The sequence below is a fragment of the Molossus molossus genome, unplaced genomic scaffold (assembly GCF_014108415.1).
Source record: "Molossus molossus isolate mMolMol1 unplaced genomic scaffold, mMolMol1.p scaffold_m16_p_1, whole genome shotgun sequence".
Classification (NCBI taxonomy): domain Eukaryota; kingdom Metazoa; phylum Chordata; class Mammalia; order Chiroptera; family Molossidae; genus Molossus; species Molossus molossus.
In genome coordinates, this window is record NW_023425344.1 from 111,020,099 (window position 1) to 111,042,721 (window position 22,623).

At 39.5% G+C, this 22,623-nt stretch overlaps 1 protein-coding gene across 1 annotated transcript in view; it reads left to right on the forward strand.

Annotated features, from left to right (window-relative positions):
* The window catches only part of ST8SIA6 (ST8 alpha-N-acetyl-neuraminide alpha-2,8-sialyltransferase 6), a 134,090-nt gene that overhangs the window by 88,237 nt on the left and 23,230 nt on the right, over nt 1–22,623 (forward strand). Inside the window, exon 4 of the mRNA XM_036243883.1 lies at nt 7,507–7,593. Within this exon, the coding sequence (XP_036099776.1) occupies nt 7,507–7,593 (87 nt within the window). The remainder of the gene's footprint in view (nt 1–7,506; nt 7,594–22,623) is intronic.

The following is a 22,623-nucleotide window of genomic DNA, read 5'->3' on the forward strand; positions in this document are numbered from 1 at the left end:
AACATTCCCCTCAAATTTGAACATACCCACCACCCACCAAAGGTTTCTTACTCTCTCTTCACCCGTCCCCCCTGCCGCTGCATGTTCTCTCTGTCACTGTAGACTAGTTTTCATCTTCTGGAATGGAATCTACTTTGGGTACTCTTTTGTGTCTGGCTTTTTGCATCCAGCATAATTATTGTGAGATTGATCTATGTTTTGTTTTTGTTTTTGCATTTATCTTCAGATAGAGTGGGAGGGAGAAAAGGGGAAAGAGAGAGAGAGAAACATCGATGTGAGAGAGACACATTGACTGGTCGCCACCCACAAAACCCCAACTGGGACCAGGGACAAACTGCAATTGAGTTATGTGCCCTTAGCCGGAACTGAACCCAGGACTCTCTGGTCCACAGGCCAATGCTCTAACCGCTGAGCCAAACCAGCCAGGGCTGATCTATGTTTTTTGTAGGTGTCAATAACTCCTTCCTTTTTGTCACCAAATAAAATAACAATGGTCCACAGTATGAATGCACAGTATTTATCCATTCGCTTATTACTGGACATTAAGATTATTTGCAGCTTTGGGCTGTTACAAATAAAGCTGTTACAAACATTAGTGCACAAGTCTTTGTATGGATACACGGTTTCATTTCTCTTCAATACATAGGAGGGGAATAGCTGGCTTATGTGGCAGGTATATCCTTACCTTTTGAAGAAACTACCAAATGGCTTTTCAAAGTAATTGTATATTTTATATCTTCACCAGTAGTGTATGAGAGTTCCAGTTACTCCACTTCTTGCGAAACTCAGTATGGCCTGGCTTTTCAATTTCAGTTATTATAGTGGATACGTAGTAGCATCTCATTTCGATTTTAATTTACATTTCCCTAGTAACTAATGTTGGCCATCTTTTCATGTGTTGATTTACCACCCATCTATCATCTTTGGGGGAGGATATTCAGTTTTTTTGCCCAAATTTAATTGGGTGTTTGTCTTATCAATGAGTTTTAATAGTTCTTTATATATCCTGGATACAAGTTCTTTTTCTTTTTTAATCTTTATTGTTGAAAGTATTACAGATGTCCCTCCTTTTTTCCCCCATTGACCCTCTCCTCCCTGCTCCTGCCCACCCCCTGCCTGCATCACACTGCTATCTGGTTATGCATATATGCATATGACTTCTTTGGTTTATCTCTTCCAGAAATCCCTACCCCTTCCCTCTGAGGTTTATCAGTCTGTTCCCTACTACCATGTCTCTGAATCTGTTTTGTTTGTCACCTTATTTTGTTCATTATATTCTACAAATAAGTGAGGTCATGTGACACTTGTCTTTCTCTGACTAGCTTATTTCACTTAGCATGATACTTTCCAGGTCCCTCAATGTCATTTCAAAGGATATGAAATCTTTCTTTCTTACAGCTGCATAGTATTCCATTGTGTAAATGTACCACAGCTTTTTTATCCACTCATCTACTGATGAACATGTGAGCTGTTTCCAGATCTTAGCTGTTGTAAATAGTGCTGCTATGAACGTAGGGGTCCATATGTTTTTCTCTGATTGGTGTTTCAAGCTTCTTGGGATATATATTCCTAGATTCATGTTGCAATTTGGGTTCATATTTGTAGATGGAGTGAGGTAAGAGTTGAAGATTTTAAAAACAGATATCTAGCTAATCATTTTAACAACATTTGTTGAAAAGATTTTTCTTTTTCCATTGAATTATCTTGTTTACAGTTATTACCATGTTATTGACTATATTTCCTGTGCTGTACTTTACATCTGCATGATTATTTTAATAACTGGCAATTTGTACTTGATCACTTTGTGGTTTTTAATCTTTCATTAATTTATTTATCTGTCTTGATATAAATAAGAAACTACTCTGGTTATTGTAACACTGTAGTAAGTTCTGAAATCAGAGAGTACAACTCTTCCAGATTCGTTGTTAATTTTCAAATTCTGTTGTCTATTCCAGATTTTTAAATTTCCCTATGAATTTTAGAATCAACATTTTAATTTCTACAAAAAAATATTGCTGGAGCTTTTTATTAAAATTGCACCAAACATATAAATCAGTTGGGGGAAAGTTGAAATCTTAATAAATCCTATATATATTTAGGTCTTTAATTTTTCTCAGCAACTTTTGTTCTTTTAAGTGTATGGGTCTTGCACATCTTTGATAAAATTAATTCCTAAGTATTTAATATTTTTGATGTTATTATAAATGGAATTGTTTAAACTTTTTATTTTCTTTATTAATTTGCTTTTGTTACAGATGTTTCTCATTTTCCCCCCATTGACACCCTCCTCCCCACCCACCCCCCACTCATCCCCAGCTTTGTTGTCTATGTCCATTGGTCATGCATCCATGCATATCAGTTCTGTGGTTTATCTCTGCCCCCTGAACTCCCCCTTCTCTGAGACTTGTCAGTCTGTACCCCACCTCTATGTCTCTGGGTCAATTTTGTTCATCGATTTGTTTAGTTCATTATATTCCACAAATAAGTGAGATCATGTGATATTTGTCTTTCTCTGCTTGGCTTGTTTCGCTTAGCATAATACTCTCCAGGTCCTTCCATGCCATCTCAAAGGATAAGAGATCTTTCTTTTTCCAGCTGCATAGTATTCCATTGTGTACATGTACCACAGCTTTTTTATCCACTCATCTACTGATGGACACTTGGGTTGACCATAATTGCCAATGATGCATCAGATAAGGGGTTAATTTCCAAAATATAGAATGCTCATACAACTCAACAAAAGGAAGACAAAGAACCCAATTAAAAAATGGGCTGAGGACCTAAATAGATACCTCTCCAAAAAGGACATACAAATGGCTAAGAGACATATGAAGAAATGCTCAACATCACTAATCATCAGAGACATGCAAATTAAAACAACTAGGAGGTATCACCTCACACCTGTCAGAATGGCCGCCATCAACAAATCATCAAACAAGTGTTGGTGAGGGTGTGGAGAAAAGGGGACTCTAGTACCCTGCTGGTGGGAATACAGACTGGTGCAGCCACTGTGGAAAACACTATGGTGTTACCTCAAAATATTAAAAATTGAATTGCCATTTGACCCAGTGATTTCACTTCTAGGAATATATCCTAAGAAGCCTGAAACACCAGTCAGAAAGAACATATGTATCCCTTTGTTCATAACAGCACTATTTACAATAGCTAAGATCTAAAATTTTAATTCAGGTTGTTTCTTGCTAATGTATTGAAATGTAGTTGCTTCAGTACATTGATCTTGTATCCTAAAAATTTGGTAAATTATTAGTTCTACTAGCTTTATTTTGTAGATTTCTCAGATCATCATCTTCTCTCTGAATAAAAATAGTTTAGTTCTTCCTTTTTAATCTAGATAGCGTTGTTTCCTTTCTTTTTTTAATATGCTTTTATTAATTTTTTAGAGAGAGAGGAAGGGAAAGGGAGAGAGAGAAGCATCAATGACAAACACCAATCAGCTGCCTTTTGCACACCCCCCATTGGGGATCAAGCCTGCAACCCAGGCATGTGCCCTGACTAAGAATCAAATTCGTGACCTCTTGATATATAGGTTGACTTTCAATCTACTGATCCATACTGACAGGGCAGGATAGTGTTATTTATTTTTCTTGCCTTATTGTACTGATTAGACCTCCAGTTATAGAGATGGTAAGAAGACATCCTTACTTTGATCCTGATCTCAGGGGGAAAGTATTCAGTCCTTCACAATCATCTATGATCCTAGCTGATAATTTTTTTTTTTGTAGATGTTCTTTATCAACTTGTATAAATTCACTTCTATACTGAGTTTGTTGAGAGTATTTATCATGGCTGAATGTTGAATTAGGCTAAATGCTTTTTTCCTTTCTTGTATTGAGATTATTATTTTTAAAAATTCTATTATGGAGATTGCATCAATTAATTTTCAAATAAATAAACCTTTGATTCCTGAGATATAACACACTTAGAATTCTTTATCCTTTTTATATATTATTGAATTTAATTTGCTAATATTGGAGGATTTTTACATCTATGTTTATGAAGGATATTTATCTATATTTTTTTTCTTTATTTTTAATGTCTTTTTCTGTTTTGGTATCAGGGAAATATTTTTCACATATTAAAAAAAAATTTAAGAAGTATTCCCTTGCTTCAATTTTATAAGATGGTTTGTGTAGCATTCATATTACTATTTCTCAAATATTTGATAAAAATCTCTATTGAAGCTATCTGGGCATTGCTTTTTTTTTAGGATGGATTTTAATTACAAATTCAATTTTATTAATAGCTGTAGAACTATTCAGGTTATCAAGTTCTTGAGTGAGCTCTGGTAGACTTTGTCTTTCAAGTTGTCTTCTTTGGCATAAAGTTATTATAATTTCAATGTCTGTAGAACTCTTGGTGCTGCAGCCTCTCTCACTGGTCACATCTTGCTTATTTGTGTATTCTCTCTCTTACCTGATCCGTGTGGCAAAACATTTATCAATTTTATTGATTTTTAATGATTCAGCTTTCAATTTTATTTTATCAATATGTTCTTATCCTATTTTTTCATGTCAGTATTCCTTGTTCAGAGATTTACTTAGATATGAATATAGCCACTCTGGCTTTGTTTTAATTAGCTCTACTGTAGTACATCTTTTCCTATCATTTTATTTTTAACATTTATTTATATGAAATGGATTTCTTGTGTATGATATATGATCGGTTCCTGTTTTTAAAATAGCCAATCTGGCATTCTCTGTCTTTAAGTGGCGTGTTTAGATTATTTATATTTAATGTGATTATTCATATGGTTGGGTTTAAATCTACCATCTTTGTGTTCTATCAGACTGCTCTTTGTTTCCTTTCCCTCTTTCTCTGCTTACTTTTGGACTGAATAATCTTATAATTACATTTTAACACACTTTTTACTGTGTTCTTATCAGCACCCACTTTCAAGTGACTTATACCACTTCTACCTCCTACCTGTCACCCCCACCTCTTTTCTGGCCTTTATTCTATAGTTGCCATGCATTTATTTCTAAATATGTTATAAACTCCCCAATATATTATTGTTATATTTACTTTAAACAGTCAATTATCTGGAAAAATAAGAAAAAATCTTCTGTATATATTTACATATTCACAGTTCTCTTCATTACTTTGTGTCAATCCAGTTTTCAATCTGGTTTCCTTTTTCTTCTGCCTGAAGGACTTCCTTTAGCATTCCTTGTACTGCAGGTTTGCTGGTATGAATTCTTCTAGGCTTAATATAGCTGAAAAAATCAATATTTTATCTTCATTCTTTGTAAGGTTTACTGAGTATAGAATTCTTGGTTGACAGTTTCCCTAAATGCTGTTCTATATTTTAATGACATTGTTTCACTGCCTTCTGACTTGTATTGTTTTTCATAAGAAGTCTGCTGTAATTCTTATCTTTGTTTCTATGTATATAATGTGTCTTTTTTCTCTAACTACTTTTAAGATTTTTCTCTTGATCACTGGTTTAAAGAAATTTTATTAGGTGCCTTGGTGTATTTTTCAATCTGTATTTATGTGCTTTAGTTTGTTGAGCTTTTTGAATTTTTGGGTTTATAGTTTTCATTCGATTTGGAAAAATTTCCACCAAAATTATTTCAGAAAACTTTTTTTGTCCCTTCTTTCTTGCTAGGACCATCATTTCACAAATATTAGGCTACTTGAGGTTTTCTCACAATTGAATGATTCTCTGTAAACATTTCATTCAGCCTGTATTGCAGAAGATTTCTGGGTGTCTACCACAATGTAGAGACTAGCAGTCTTTGCTCCAGTTGGGAAGTGTCACACTTAGACAAAGGTTTAGGGCTAGTGCTTATATATTTCAAGATGCTTGGTGTACTAGTAGCAGTGTTAGAGCTTATGGGCATGAACTAAATCTGTTAAGGTTGGAAGCTTGTGTGTAAGTAAAATTATTATTTTTATTATTATTTTTTATCCTCACCCGAGGACATTTTTGCATTTATCTTCAGATAGAGTGGAGGGAGAGAGGGAGGAAGAGAGAGAGAGAGAGAAACATCGATGTGAGAGAGACACATCGACTGGCTGCCTCCGACATGACCCCAACCAGGGCCGGGGACAAACTGCAACCAAGGCACATGCCCCTAGTGGGAACCGAACTCAGGCCTCTCTGGTCTGTCGGCCAACGCTCTAACCGCTGAGCCAAACTGGCCAGGGCAAAAACTGTTTTTTTAAATCCTCACCCAAGGATATGTTTTTAAAATTGATTTTTAGAGAGAGAGGAAAGGGGAAAGAAGGACAGAGAGAGAGAGAGAGAGAGAAACATCAATCAGTTGCCTTCCATACTAGCCCTGACCGGAAGTAGAACCCACAACTTTTGGTGTACAAGTAGACATTCCACCTAACTGAGCAACCCAGCCAGGGCACAAGAAAAACTATTTTTAATCTTTTCTTTTGGTAGTTCTTTGCTTTGCTTCTTCTTTCATATTTAGCTAATTTTTTTCAAGATTTTTTTTAAGTTATTCTTAGCAGGGCCAATGGGAATCAAGGGAGAATAATTTTGATTAACCTTGGCAGCATTATGAAAAGAGACAGAGAAATCCAAAAGGTAGGTAAATTTCAGGGGCAAAGGAGTTGCTTGGTTGACTACCATCTCTGCCTATAACAAATACCTCCTTTCTCAGATAACTTTGGAGGATCTGCATTTTGCTGTAAGGGCTTGAGGGGAGCGACTTTCCTGACAGATTCTTTACTCTCCTGTTCCTTTCCCACCCGCTCACCAACATATACTTTATCTTCTTATCACAGACCCTTGCTCTCAAATAGCTGACAATTAATGACTAAGATATTAATTGAAAGAAAATTTAAGGATTTTTTTTTTACCCAAAAGGATATCTGCATTTTAAATGATAACCCTTAAAGACTAATGACTAAAAGCTATTCTGTGATTAAAGGTCTTAATACTTATTGAAAAAATTTCAGGTAGACGGAAATCTACTGGGGATTGGGATCCTGCCAAACTGTACCACTGTGCCTATAGATTTTAATGTCAATCTCTCTCTCTCTTAATTGAGCCCAATCTGCTTTTTTAATGTACTGTTCAGAATTAAAATTTAAGATGATTCTTTTGGAGAAATTTTATCTATATATTACAAGGTAAATGTATCAACTTAGACTCTGAAAAAATGATAAACCATATATTTATGGTAAACACCTATAACAAATATATTTATTTGTCAATGAGTTGAAGCTAAGATGAAATGGCCATACATATGAATGAGGGTTGGTGTGCTGTCATTGCTTGAAATACTAGACATGACTTACGCTAGGTGCAGATTACACATTCCTAAATCAGCATAGTCATTCTCTGTGAATTTCATGTTCCTGGAAGTTTTGAAATGGGTACGTATTTTCTTATTTCACCTTTATATTAGAAAAGACTTAGAGGATTAAAATGAGTGTATTTTTAAAGTGTCCTTTAGAACGTGTGTAAATGTGCTTAGCAGTATGTGAGAGCTTTATTTTCTAACTTCATTCACATTTGACTCTTAGGTATTCAGAGGATGACTATCTTCAGATTGTCAGAAATATACAGAGCTGCCCGTGGAAACGACAAGTACAAGAATATAAGAATTTTAGGTAAAAGTTTTCTTCATAAATCATATGAGATAAAAAAAATGTACATTTGCTTTATAGGGAAAATAAGCAACATGCTGTTAGAAAGAAAACTAGAAGGAGCCAAGTGCCACTCAGGATGATTTTATTCTAAGACCCCCTCATGGCACGTGGCACCCCATCCCCGCCATCATGTGGACGTTTGTCCCGTTGTTGTTGGGATTAATGATAAAATCCCCAAGTTTAAAAAGAAAATGTTTGTTATGCTTTTTATTACATTTTAGAGCATATTGCTTCTTCTTTGTACCATTTGCATTTGATGTTTATTTATTTACTTTGTAAATAAAATGTAATAAGCATTAGGAATGGTTGGAAAACATAGAAGGGGAAAAAATCATCCATCATCTCACCTCTTTTGAACAGAAACAGTGTTCTTTTCTGCACAGCCTCTTCCAGTCATGCTTATTACCTTTTTAATACCAGCAACATCAGGAGTATCAGTTGCTCTAATAACGTGAGGAGGAGTCCTCAACCTGACAAGACCAGTTTGACAAGACGATTATAGAGTGGTCCTGTGCCTGGCTAACTTGGAGCCCACCCAGACAGGAATAAATTACGTTCAAATGATATGCTGTGGAGTGCGCATTCTGTTTATCGGGCACCCATTCCCCCCAGCACCTGCAGCTAGGCCGTAGTCCCGTGCCTGCTCTGCGTTGCTCTGCTCTGCTTTCCCACATTCTGCAGCAACACAGGTTCTGTCTTGTGCTAAGTTGGTTTTTTTTTCTTTTTTCTTTTTTTAATTATATTACAATCCAGAAATATGTTTTTATTTTTACTGGTTTATATTTTCACAGTTTACTTTAAGCATCATGTCTTTTGAAAATCATATTAAGGACACTTTGCTTTCCCCTAACATTCTCCAAGAAGTATCTGCAGCTTAGCTTTCTTAACGGTGGGAAGGTAGCTCTTTTTTTTTTTTTCTTTATTGATTTTAGAGAGGAAGGGAGAGGGAGAGAGAGATAGAAACATCGATGAGAGAGAACATTGATTGGCTGCCTCCTGCATGCCCCCCACTGAGGATCTGGCCCACACCCTGGGCATGTGCCCTGACAAGGAATCCAATTGGCAACCTTTTGGTGCATGGATTGACACTCAACCAGTGAGCCACACCGACTGGGCAAGGCAGCTCTTCTTGTTTATACGGTGCTGTGACTGCCTGTCCCACCTTCAGTCACTATACACTCGAGTCATTGGACCAGCAGCCTTTGACTCTACTGCCATTTTGAAAAGGGTTCTGGTCAGCTTCCATTGGGTGAAAAAGTAACTTCCTGATTGGGTCAAAGCTAAAAATGAATATCTCCCCTCCAATGGGTAGACATGTGGATGCTGTGACTTCCTATAGCATACCACTAAGCATCTTTCCTGCCACTTCAGGATGAGGGATGGCCAAGGGGGTTCCTATTTAGCTCTTTCATTTCCAGGATGTTATACAGGGTGGGGCAGAAGTACGTTTACAGTGGTTCATATGGAAAATAATAATAAAATAATTAATAAATAACAATATAAGAAGAAACACGTATTTTGTGGACTCACAACTGTAAACCTACTTTTGCCCCACCCTCTATTTTGCATGTGTCCTCTCAAAAGTCACAAGTTGAAAACCTAATCCCTAATCTGATGGTATTTGGAGGTGGTGCCATTGGGAGCACCCTCAAGAATGGGATGAATGATTTTATAAAAGAGACCCCCCCCTGCTCTCTGAGATGTCCACCATGCGAGGACACAGCAAGAAGACCAACGTCTGGGAACCAGGAAGCGGGTTCTCACCAGATACCAGATACACCAGCTCCAGTCTCCTGAAATGTAAAAATAAATTTCTGCTGTTGCCCTGGCCAGGTAGCTCAGTTGGTTAGAGCATCATGCTGATATGCCGAGGTTGTGAGTTCGGTCCCCAGTTCAGGCACATACAAGAAGCAACCAATGAATACATCAATAAGTGGAAACATAATGATGCTTCTCTCTGTCTCCCTCCCTTCCTCCCTCTCCCCCCCTCCCTTAAATCAATGAATTAATATTTAAATTTCTGTTGTTTATAAGCCATCCAGGCTTCTGTTCTGTTACAGCAGGTCAAACAGACCAAGGCATAGTCTTACTCAAGACTAGATTTGAGAGATCTTAGTGACAAGGAGACCAGATAGGAAGTTGCACAGACAACTGTAACCTAAAAGGTCACGGGGTCAAAGAGTGGCAAAAGAATCTGGTTCTGAGAGACTTTCTACATGCACAGAATAGACCAAAAAAGGAAGACGAAGATATTGAGTGTTGAGCTATTGAGAATCAATCCAAGGTCATTAGTTAGAAAGGCTAGATTAGGAGTGACTCCAGTAATCAAAGTGTGGAGCTAAAGTGAATTCAGAACAAGCCTCTGTGAAATGACAAACGAAACAAGTATACTCAACATCTGCATTGCTGAGCTACTACCAAGGCAGGGAGAATTTATTTGTTTGTTTGTTTGTTTGTTTATTCTTTATTGCTATTAGAGAGAGAGAGGAAGGGAGAGGGAGAGAGAAATAGAAACATTGATGAGAAAGAACATCAACCTGCCGCCTCCTGCACGCCCCGCACTGGGGATCAGACCCACAACCTGGGCATGTACCCTGACTGGGAATCGAACCAGTGACCTCCTGGTGCATGGTTCGACGCTCAACCACTGAGCCACACCAGCTGGGCTAGGCGGGGAAAATTTACAGAAGATCCAGAAGAAGGGGAAACCGAGGGAGGTGAGCCCACCATCGGCAGCTGCTTTTTCTCTGAGGTTTTCACACGTAATGTCTGGCTCAATTAAAAGCAGAATTCTCGCCCTGGCTGGTTTGGCTCAGCGGTTGGAGTGTTGTCCTGCGGACCGGAGAGTCCCGGGGTTCAGCTCCCGCTGGGGGCATGTGCCTCGGTTGCAGTTTGTCCCTGGCCCTGGTTGGGTTGTGTGAGTGGCGGCCACTCGATGTGTCTCTCTCATGTCGATGTTTCTCTCTCTCCCTCTCCCTCCAGCTCTATCTGAAAATAAATGCAAAAAAAACAAAATTAAAAACAGAATTCTCTTCAAAGGCTTTTTCTTTCTTTCCTTTTATTTATTTTTTTCTTTAAAATAAAAATCAGGAGTCTCTTTAACTCCAAAACTGCATTAGTGTCACTGCTACAGATTGTGATGGATAGGAGCTGTACAGATGATGGATGGCCTGCAGACAGAATGGCCATTTTCTGTTTAGTATCATCTTGGTATAAAAAGTGCATCAGGAGCCGTGATGATCACCCAATGGCCTAGCTATCTCTTCAGGCTCTATTAAAGTAAACATCTGGGACTATAATGCTTATTGCTTATTGTTATTCAAGAGAACAGTCACAGTGATATTTATTTATTCACTTGAATATTTATTTTATTGTAATGTTCTTTTTATGGGCATATTAGTAAACTAAATTATATAAACCCTCAACAGAAGTCTGTGCAAGTAAATCATAATAAACCGCCCACTTTTCTAAATTGTTACTAATACAGCTGGCCAAATCCGGGGAGTTTCGGGCTTATTTATAACTCTGGGATTATTATAGATGCGAAGTAGCTAAATTGTTTTCGATTTTATTTATGTTCGGCATTTTATACCAAATTGGAGAAAAGTGAAATGTGAGCCTTAAAAAGGGGGGAATAGTCTTTTAGTAGGAAGTACAAAAGTTACATTAAATTCTAAATAGTAGAAGCAAGTGAATATTTTCTAAATCCATCTGCAGCCCGATTGCTGAAACTCTCAATAGGTGATACCTAGGGGCTATTTGAAAATTATGGGATTTCTGTGACTACATGATGTAAAAATAAGAGAACTTTTACAAATTATTTTTCTTAAATATGCCACTTACTAGCAGAAGGGATCACGTTTATTTATCAAAAAATATTTGTTCAGCCCTGGCCAGTTTGGCTCAGTGGCCGGTTTTGCTCAGTGGTTGGAACATCAGCCTGCGGACCAGAGTGTCCCAGGTTCGGTTCCTGCTAGGGGCACGTACCAAAAAAAAAAAAAATTTGTTTCGGGCTTACCATGTCAAAGCACAGGAGACCCCTTCAGCCTGGTCCAGCGCATGGTACGATGTAAGACCCCAGTGAATACATATTAAATGAATGGATGCATGAAAGTAAATAAGAAAACTGCATGCTTTTTTTTACAGACCGTAAAGAAATTGTAGTTAGTTTGGAGAGACTAAACAAATAAATAAATAAAACTACGAATATGTATGATTTAGTGCAAAAAGGAGTGATTTATACAAACACTGGACTATATCAATGCATGATCACCATGAGATATAATTTCTTGGAACATTTTTGGAAAGGGGCGGGACTTGTGCTGTCACTCTGAGGATGTGTAGAAAGGAAGAGAGAGACTAATGCAGAAGTGGCGGGGCCAGGAATGAACACGAATACGTTTCAGGCCCAGTTTTACTAAAGCAGAGAAATTATTCTAGAGGGTGCTTGGGATCCAGGGGATCCCTGAAGGTCAGGAGAGCTGCTCCTGAAGATGCACAGGTCTCCGATGATCAGAGTCAAGCCCACAGGTTTTCTGTAGAGACCCAGAACTCAACAGAAAGATTTCCAGCCTGGGAATCACATGACGAATTTATTGTTTTAGAGACCATATTGCTCAGCAAAATGTTTTTTAAATTGGAGTCTTGGGAGGAAAGGAATGCAGTGAAGGAAGGGCAGTCAGGGGCAGATTGTAGAAAGGCGATTACAGAATGATGAAGATCTAAAACATCGATCATAGCTATAAAAAAATCAAGGAAGGGACACTTGACTGAGCTCCTCGGGGTCATGGTGTGTTTTGTTTATCTTTGTAGCTCCAGTGCCCATTACACAGGTGGTACCAAGAAAGAGCTAGAGTATACATGACTGAAGCATGGCAGGACTTACTTGGTTATTAATTCCTAGGTTTCTAACTGAAGGAGAAGAAAAAGAAGAGTTAAAGACAAATGGAACTGTTGGGTCTGGTTGATCGAGATAATAGTGATGCTCCTGACAGGTAGAAAGAGGGGGTGCGGGGGAGATAAACCACAGAACTGATATGCATGTATGCATAACCAATGGACATGGACAACAAAGCTGGGCACGGGGCGGGGAGGGAGGGGGAGGAGGGTGCAATGGGGGGAAAAGGAGAAACATCTGTCATAAAAATAAATAAATAGAATTTGAAAAATAAGTAAATAAATGGGAAAAAAGGTATTAAAAATGGAATGAGTAAGGAAAAAGCAATTATCTAATGAGACTATTAAAAGGTTTGGTTATTGGTAAAAAGAAAAGATGTCAAAGGGAAATTACTTTGGAGAAGATAAACCCATTCTGGACAGGCTGTGTTTGAGCTGCCGTTGGGACAACCTGATGCAGAAGACTTTTTCTTTGTTTGGGGTATATATGAATGTTAAAAGGAAATGGACTTTTCTGAAAAAGAAAGTGAGTGCTGTTTAAAGTTACTTTATGTAAGAAATACAGCCCTTTATTTTATTTATTTATTTATTTTATCCTCACCCGAGGACATTTTTCCACCTTTTGTTCAGGTAGAGTGGGAGGGAGAGAGAAACATCGACATGAAAGGGACACATGGAGTGGCTGCCACCCGCACGACCAACCAGGGCCAGGGGCAAACTGCAACCGAGGTACATGCCCTTTGCAGGAACCGAACCCGGGTCTCTCAGGACCGCAGGCCGACACTCTAACCTCTGAGCTGAACTGGCCAGGGCAGAAATACGGCCCTTTAAAAGCCTGTCTTCTCAGCAGTCTTTCCCCCACTTAACAGCCTTTGTCCTTTTTATAGATTATTAAGCTTTTACTCATGCAGCACTTAATTGTGCATCTGAAGATTTGTAGTGGGGGTTCGTGTCCCTGACTTTTCACAGCCTGTCCCTGGAAACAGCTGAGGTCCACGTCAGTGGTTCCATGAAGGCCTTGAAACTCTATGTGAAATAGTATAGGTTTCTTGGGAAAAGATTCTTAACTTTCATGAGATTCTCAAGGAGCCTAGGACCCCTGAATTGACTAAAGTATTTCTAAGAACTCTTCCGAACCAGAGGCCCTGTGTACTTGGAGATTTCATTGTGTGTTTCGCGTTCCCAGTAAGCACGGTTATCGTAGGGTTAGGGTGGCCCTCCTTCCGAATCATCCCTCCATAACTCGGGGCTTTCTGTACCAGTAATGAGTTGGTGTTTCTGCGGATCTTAGTTGAACCCAGTTAAAGAGGGATTTATGTAAGAGTTGAAGATGTGCTACCTCCCCCACACCATTTTTCCTTGTCATTTAATTTCATTTCCATATAGTTGTATAAAGTTAAGAATGTTGAGGTGTTCGGCCTCTGTTTTTAAAATCATAATTGATTCTATTTCAGTTTTTTTCCCCCTTAAACACAAGCTGATATACATAGAATAGTTGATGAAAAAATCTACCTGGATTTCAGTTCAAGCAATTTTGAATAGGGTGTTTCTATATTTAACTCTATAAGAAACTGCCAAATTCTTTTCCAAAGTAAGTGTAACATTTTGCACTCCAGGAAACAGTGTATGCAGATTCCTGTTTTCCACCCTCACCACCACTTGATGTTGTCAGACCTTTGAATTCAAGCCTGACTGCTCTCTCATGGTATTTTCATGGTATTTTCAATTTCAATATCTCTGACAACTAATAACATTTAGCATATTTTTTTATTTTTATCCTCACCTGAGGACATTTTTGCATTTATCTACAGATAGAGTGGGAGGGAGATAGGGAGGAAGAGAGAGAGAAAAACATCGATGTGAGAGAGACACATCAACTGGCTGCCACCCACAGTACTCCAACTGGGGCCGGGGACGAACCACAACTGAGGTTCGTGCCCTTAGCGTGAACCGAACCCAGGACTCTCTGGTCCGCAGGCCGATACTCTTAACCGCTGCACCAAACCAGCCAGGGCACATTTAACATCTTTACATGTGTTTATTAGCCATTTGTGTTTCTTTTCTTTTTATTTTTTACCTCTTGACCCCCCTTCAGTTAAAAAAATTATTGCTCTTCACATTCTCTTCCTCTCACTTTTACAAACTGGTGGATAATCATTTGCTTGAATTCAGATATTTGAGAATTCCATAGAGTTGTTTAAATTTAAATTAAATATGATATGTGATGCCCCTGACTTTTCTTTCTCACTTCTGTTTCACCTTGAAAACTCCTTGTAAAGCTCTGGAAAGGTCCGGTAAGCAGGTTTTTATCTAAGCAGAAGATTTTTGAGCTTCAATAATTAGTCTTAGATCCCCTAGGTAACTTACACAGTAATTACTGCATTAGCTTTCATGAATTGTTTTCTAACTTAACAGAAATGTGTTCATTTGTGTAATCAATTACTGAAAACTAATAGGCACACAGGCAACAGGGCTTCATTTTCATTTACTGGCACCGTTTCCTGGAAGTGCTCTTACCATTCGTCTGGTTTTTATTCTCTTTTGGACCCTCAGTACCACTTGATTTGTTTAGATGTCCCCATGCTTCATACATGTCAGTTTGAATCCAAAATGACTGACTATTATCAGTCACGTATTTAGTGAAAACAGTAGCAGAAAACAATGCTACTATGTAAACGCACACGTGTATTTTAAGACTCATGCATGAGATGCCTTTCAAATTACTTTGTAATACCGGTGTTTTGTGCCTGATTACTTTGTTACAGATAATTATCACATGGTAGCAGTTTTGTTAAATCTTGAATTATCCCCTCAGGTTTGATTAGATTACACTTTCTCGAAAGTGATTCCTTTGTGTTTTTTTGTTGTGTTCGATATATAGGAAAAGATTTCAATGCCGTATTTGTAGATTCATGGATATTTCTAAAGTAATAACCCGTGTGTTTCTTTCATTTCTATTTGAGCTCTTTAAAAAATATATAATACAAACAAAACATACTTATATTCTGTATCACGTATGTTAATTTTTATTACATGACATTGATTTGATTAAAACAGTGACATTTAATGGTTTAGCTGTGCCAAAGGATACAAATTCTGCAAGTAAACAGATTAATAAGTTAATATTTTTTGAGAATCATAGAATTGACCAACCAAACTTTGTTTAACAGTATTCTGATATATCTCTTCAAAAGCAAAAGTCATAGTTTGATTTGGGTAAGCATTTTGTGATATTATGCTTTTTCTTGTCTTATTCAGTCAACACTTATTGAACACTGTTATGTCTCAGGCATTTTATTTTATAGGACAGATTTCTTGGAGAGAAGCAAAAATCATCTGTATTAGGTGGTTCTTTTGATTTTTTATAAGATCATGTTTATTTTTCTGAGCAGAGTTCCCCTACTCCTCAGACCCTTTAAATATTAGCTATTTATGATTCATATAGGGTGACCATGATGATGGTGCAAATAAATACATACATATATATAAAAAAATATATGTATATTTAATTTAAGATGGGTGCACTTTATGATAGGTGTTTTGGGTCAGTTGTCAGACTAAAGAAGCGTATTTTCCTCGTTTCCCGTGCATCCAGACCATTTTTCACTGTTAATATTCTGCCATCTCATCTATTTGTCATGCCATACTGCATGCCTGTGTACTTAGAAAAGCAACAAAAACCATGCCATGCCACCATGCCTGCCGTATGTAATCCTAGAAACTGGCTCTCATACATTTACAGACTGATACCTCTCTTAGTCTTCAGTGTATAAAGTTCACCATAAAAATGCATCAAACTCACATGGGATTTACTGATCTTCTAAATTTTATTTCAAAACGTATCTCCCACATTGTATGCAATATTAACTATATTGCTTTATTCTCCCATGTCAGATAAGCCTCCTTCTAGTCTGCACTGCCTTTCAAACCCTCTGTTCCTTATTGTGTTGCCTGCTTTTTCTTCATTGTTACCTTACAGGGTTTAAACACTGGTCCGAAGTCTCAGCATATAGAGTGTTTCCACTTTCAACAATCCTCCTTTACTGCTGAATTTACATGTCAATTGCCTTCAGTCCTTTGCTTTGACAATCATGTTCTTTTTTTTTCTTAATCCTCACCTGAGGATATTTTTCCAGTTATCTTCAGTCAGAGAGGGAGAGAGGGAGAGAAGCATTGATGTGAGACACATCGATTGGCTGCCTCCCGCATAACCCCGACCAGGGCTGGGGACTGAACCGCAACCGAGGTACATGCCCTTTACCGGAGTCGAACCCGCGACTCTTTGGTCCATGGGACAATGCTCTAACCACTGAGCAACTGGCCAGGGTGACAATCATGTTCTTTTATATTTTATTTTACCTTGGTTTAATTTTTACATTTTACTCAAATACATGGGCTGATCTTTTTATTATTATTATTTATTTTTTACTTTTTTTTTATCCTCACCTGAGGATATTTTTCCATTTTTTGTTTAGATAGAGTAGGAGGGAGAGAGAGGGAGAGAGAGAGAGAGAAACATTGATGTGAAAGAGACACATCGAGTGGCTCCCACCTGCACAACCCAACCAGGACCGGGGACAAACTGCAACCGAGGTACACGCCCTTAGCGGGAACTGAACCTGGGTCTCTCTGGACCGCAGGTCGACGCTCTAAACCACTGAGCAAAACCGGTTGGGGCTGGGCTGATCTTTTATTAACTTAAAAATATCAGTGCACACATATTAGCCAACGAGGGGAAAACTCAGTCATCTGAGTTGCAGACTGAATTTGGTCTTTATTCATTCTCTTCCTTAGCCTGAAATCTTGTACGGATTCCACACTGAATGGTGAATCACATACCCTCCTGGACTTTTCTGTGACTGCCAGGTTATGAGGCAGAACTTTGAGTGGGTTGAGATATAGACATTTAGCAAATGTGCAAAGTGTGTGAATGATTATTCATTTATTTTATATTTCACATATATCTCAGGAGGCAGGTGCCTGGCTGCCCCCCACCTGCCTTTTCTGATTTTCTGTAAATGCCCAGCTTCTTCGCCTCTCTTCTCAGTCAATGCCGCCAAGGACCAGGAACACCACATAATGTCCTTTCCATGTTCTGAAATGTTTTATTTCTCATCCTGCCTCAGAATTCCAGTTTTCTGTGCCAGATCTCCACTGACATGGGATGTACTAATTTATATTAAGATGTGAATGACCGATGGCTTTTCTGTTCTAACTGGATTCATTAAGGATAATCACCGAAGTCTGACTTCCAAATTCTGAATATATGGCCATCAGCCTTCCTAATTTTGTGAGAGAGCCAGGAAGCTGAAGATGAAACGTCTCTGTGTGATTAGTGTCTTAAATTAACCTGTGGCAGGGATAACTATCAATGTCCCATCCTACATTTCACTGATGCCAGCCCAACAGTCACACACACTGATAACAGAAACCCCCAGAGTTGCTGGAGTTTTCCCCAATGCTCTAGGTGGTTGTTCGATCTCTTGCATGGCTGTATTTTATTTATTTATTTATTTATTTATTTATTTATTTATTTATTTATTTATTTTAATCCTTATCCGAGGATATTTTTCCATTTATCTTCAGATAGAGTGGAGGGAAGGAGGGAGGGGAAGAAAGAGAGAGAGAGAGAGAGAGAGAGAGAAAGAGAAATATTCGTGTGAGAGAGACACATTGACTGGTTGTCTCCCGCACAACCCCCACCAGGGCTGGAGACCGAACCGCAACCAAAGTACATGCCCTTGACCGGAATTGAACCCGTGACTCTTTGGTCCATGGGCCGACACTCTAACTGCTGGAGAAGGGAGGAGGAAGAGAGGGGGCAAGAGAGAGACACATCGAGTGGCTGCCACCCGCATGACCCCAACCAGGGCCGGGGACAAACTGCAACTGAGGTACGTGCCCCTAGCGGGAACCGAACCCGGGTCTCTCTGGACCACAGGCCGAGGCTCTAACCGCTGAGCCCAACCGGCCAGGGCCATCATTTATATTCTTAGTAACAAACTGTTCCTTCAGTTTGAAATATACATTCACTGTGAACCAGTTAATTCTAAAATCTCAGTATTTTAACCTGCCTTCTGATTTCGTTTTTCATTTCACTTCTTGCGCGGCTCTTTCTCTTCCACCGCGTAGCCAGATCCTGGGAGAAGTCGTCTGTGTTTGTTCTCGCCTCCACCCGCTTCTTTAACCACAACAGTTCCCCGGAGGGCGGCAGTGACCGACATCGCTAACTCCAGAAGATACCTTCCATTCCTATTTAGCTCCACCTCTCACTCTTATCAGGGCTTTGAATTTATAGACCACTCCCCGTCGCTTGAAAGATTCTCACACTTGGTTTGCAAATCACTCCATCTGACCTTTCAGCTCCTTCTTCCTCATGCCCACATCAATCCATCCTCAAGTCCTGTTTGTATGTTAGAAGTCTCTGTCTAGAAGATGGGACTCTCTGCTGCCCCATAGGTGGCGTCCATGACTGACTATGGTTGCTGGAATTTGCTTTATCCTTACCTCTCCTTTGGGTGGTTGTGGTGACCTGCACCCTGGTCACCATGCTCCACGTTGGTGTCATCTCCATCCATTCTCCACACCACAGCCAGGTGGAATTTTTAAAAAATGGAAACTGGACTACAGTCTGTGGTTACAACTCATGTCCATCATTGCAATCTCCACCCCAGCCAATTTGGAATATATATATTTTTTTATTGCATTAAAACCAAAACTGAACTCTCTCAAGCCCTCTGTTGCCTGCCCACTACTGAATTCTCCGAACACACCAGGCTCCTCTGGCTCCTTTTGCTCCACCCATGTCGGTCTCGTACTTCATCAAGTGTGCTGTACTTCCGTCAGCTGCAGAGCACAGACAACACTGACCCTGCCTCCCCAGCCTCTCCTAGTTAATGTGCACTAATCTTTCAGTTCCCAAATCAGTCACCCCTTCTTCAGGAACGCTGTCCCTGGACAACCCGGTCAAGCCCCTGCTGCTGTCCTGGAATGGTATTCTTCTTCATCACACTGATCACAGGATGACTTTTCACTGTGTGTGTGAGTCATTGAAGACCTGAGCAATCTGTGATCCATCTAGTTTAAACAGTGCAAAATAATGATGGAAAAATATTTTCATCAGAAGGAACCCAGAATTTTGCTCGATGGTTCTAAAAATGGGTCAAGGCTCAGTATAAGAACAAGGGGTTGGAAAGCGTAGTCAGGTTTCTGCTCAGGAGCATAATCTCAGCTTCAGATTGGCTCCATGCATCTTATTATTGACCTTTCTTATTTGTTTTCCATAGTCATTGATTTCATTTTAAATTTAGTCTCCCCCATGAGTGACTGAGTTCCTACTAGAACATCTTAAAGGGACCATTTTACCTTTGACAAGAAGCATTTGGGCAGTTGTTATTTGCAGCATCATCATTATTATTCTGAGGCAAAAGTCACTTCACCCACTTAGTCTCTATTAGTAAAATGGAGATGATACTTCCTCCTCGAGTTTTTAATGAATACTCAATATTTAAATGTTCAGGGCACAGTGTGTTATATGTTAAAGTCTCAGTAAACTATTGCTACTATTATGTTCCATTTAATATTATTTTCTTAAGCTACAATTAATATTTTACTAAAACTAGTTTAAACTCTAGGCATTGTTAATAAACAAAGCAAGTTCCCGAGTAGCAATAACGCTGTAATCAGTTCAGTTCCAATCCTCTGCCTGGGGAGGCATGTAAACATCTCTAAGCCCCGGTTTGGCTTTTGTGGTGCATTTCATGTGAATTATCCTATGCGTTTGATAAGGACCAGTACTTCCTATTGAGTTTGTTTTGTTTGAACTTTCTTTGATCTCTTCTGGTTGGAAAATAGGTCGCAGAGAACAGAAAATATTAAGCTTCAACTTTCCAGGCTACAGTCTTCCTGTATATCCTTTGCAGGAGAAAAGGACTTCCCTTTATCTGAGCAATCTGTGGCTCATCTCCAGCCCAGCCCCCCACCCCGCCCCCTTTCAAGATGGCTGGGCAAATCGGGTTTGGCAACATGCTCTGAGGTCCAAGGTGGAATTACTTGGAGTAGCCTGAAGGGTAATCAATATGACTGTAGATGGAGCAAAGAGATTCACATCCCGCCCTTTCTTCAGATTATTTAGCACCCCACCCCTGTCCCAGCTAAGGGCTGGCAGCTCAGGGAGGGACCAGATCATTTTTATCTGTGGGGCAAAGCCTGAGGCCAAAAATGAAAAGTCCCATTTGGAGGGAGCCAGAGGCCAAAGGCGGGAAAAGGATTGCACAGTTCCTAGAGTCCAGGCAGAAGCAGAAGCTGGATTTGGGGCTGAAGCCAAAAAGCAAAAGAAGATGAATTCCACAGCGAGCCTTGAGAGATGTCCTGGAGAAGTGCCTGAGATGCAGCTGGCCCGGAGTAGTTTCGAGGAGCACTCAGGGCCCATTTGTGCACGTAAACCAGGCTCATTAAATTAATGTGAGCAGAGCTGGCCTCCTGTCTGCCTTTCCATCTGTGCAGGACAGAGACCCATCCTTAGCACAGACGGAGCCCTTTGTATACGTACGAATTGCTTTCTCCTGAAAAATACAAGTAAGCTTTGCTTTGGTAAGTTAAGGATTGTGAAATAATGAGACCCTTTATAAAAGAAAGGGGTGTAAACACAGAATACACTGGAAACATTTCCCTTAGGAAATGCTTCACAGAGTGGCGTGTTGGTGCAATTAGGCAGAAGATTGATTCCGCATCGCAGTGATGAAAGTCTGTTTTCGTAGGGTTCAGAGTATTAATTCAGGATCTTAAATATGTTGCCAGACAAAGTGTGGAAAAAATATAGTTTCTTATTCTTCTCCTTTCCTCCCCTTCAAAATGTCTAACTAAGGAGAACTATAAACTCTGCCAGCAAAGATTTGGTATTAATGACTTCTGTGCATTCTCTTCACACACTGAACGATAATGGCAGTGACCTGGATTCTTTTTTTTATTTTTATTTGCAAAGTAAAATATATTCGGAAATCTTAGTATTCATCTTAACAGTTGATTTTGTATTTTTAGAACTTGTGTTTTCCACACTTATGTAATGCACAACTGATTTTAACTTAACAACTTCAAAAAGGCAGGGCCTGTTCGTGCAGCTGGAGCGCCAGGAGGGGCCTTGAGCGCTCAGGCCCGTCAGAGCTCCGTGCTCCTTCCGAACAGCACCTGCAGCCAGCCAGGTGGCCGGACAGCACTCCTATTTTCACAGGCTTCACAGCCTCGCCTTTTCACAACCTAACTTCTAGATTAGTTCTACTGCTGCAGTGATCCCCTTTTCCCTACATGAATTGAAACTGTAACAGGTCACCACTTCATTATGAAGGGGCCGTTCCTTTCTTGTGTCAGAGAAGGCACCACCCTCGCCCAGGGGCCAGGAGCAGAAACCTGGATGTGACCCTTGACCTCTCCTTCAGTGCCCAGTTCCAGTCAGTCACCAAACTTCAGCAGTTTCGCATCCTAAACATCTTCCAAATCTATCTGCTTTTCTCTGTCCCCCACCACTACTCCAGTCTAAGTTACTGTGATGGTTAAGTTTGTGTGTCTGTGTGACGAGGCTGGAGACCTAAGTTATTTAATCACATGCTAATTCGGGTGTTGCTGTGAAGGGACAGCGTAGATGTGGTTGACTTTGAGCAAAAGAGACTGCCCTTGATAATGTGGGTGAACCGCATCCAGTCAGCTGACAGCTATCCTCACGAACAAAAATGGAGGTTTCCTAGAAGAGAGGAAATTCTACTTCAAGACGGCAGCATCAACTTCTGCCTGAGGTGCCAGCCTGCCTCCCTGCCTCACCGGTTCTAGACTTGCTGGCCCCACAGTTATGTGGACCAATTCCTTAAAATAAGTGTCCTTAGATTAGATAGATAGGTATGAATGTAGGAATGTAGGTAGGTAGGTAGGTAGGTAGATAGATAGATAGATAGATAGATAGATAGATAGATAGATAGATAGATAGATAGATAGATAGATAGAGATAGGTAGGTAGGTAGGTAGACTATTAGTTTTTTCCCGGGAGAGACCTACCTGACATAGCTGCTCTCTCTATTAACTCTCATCTAAATATCTCTTAACTGG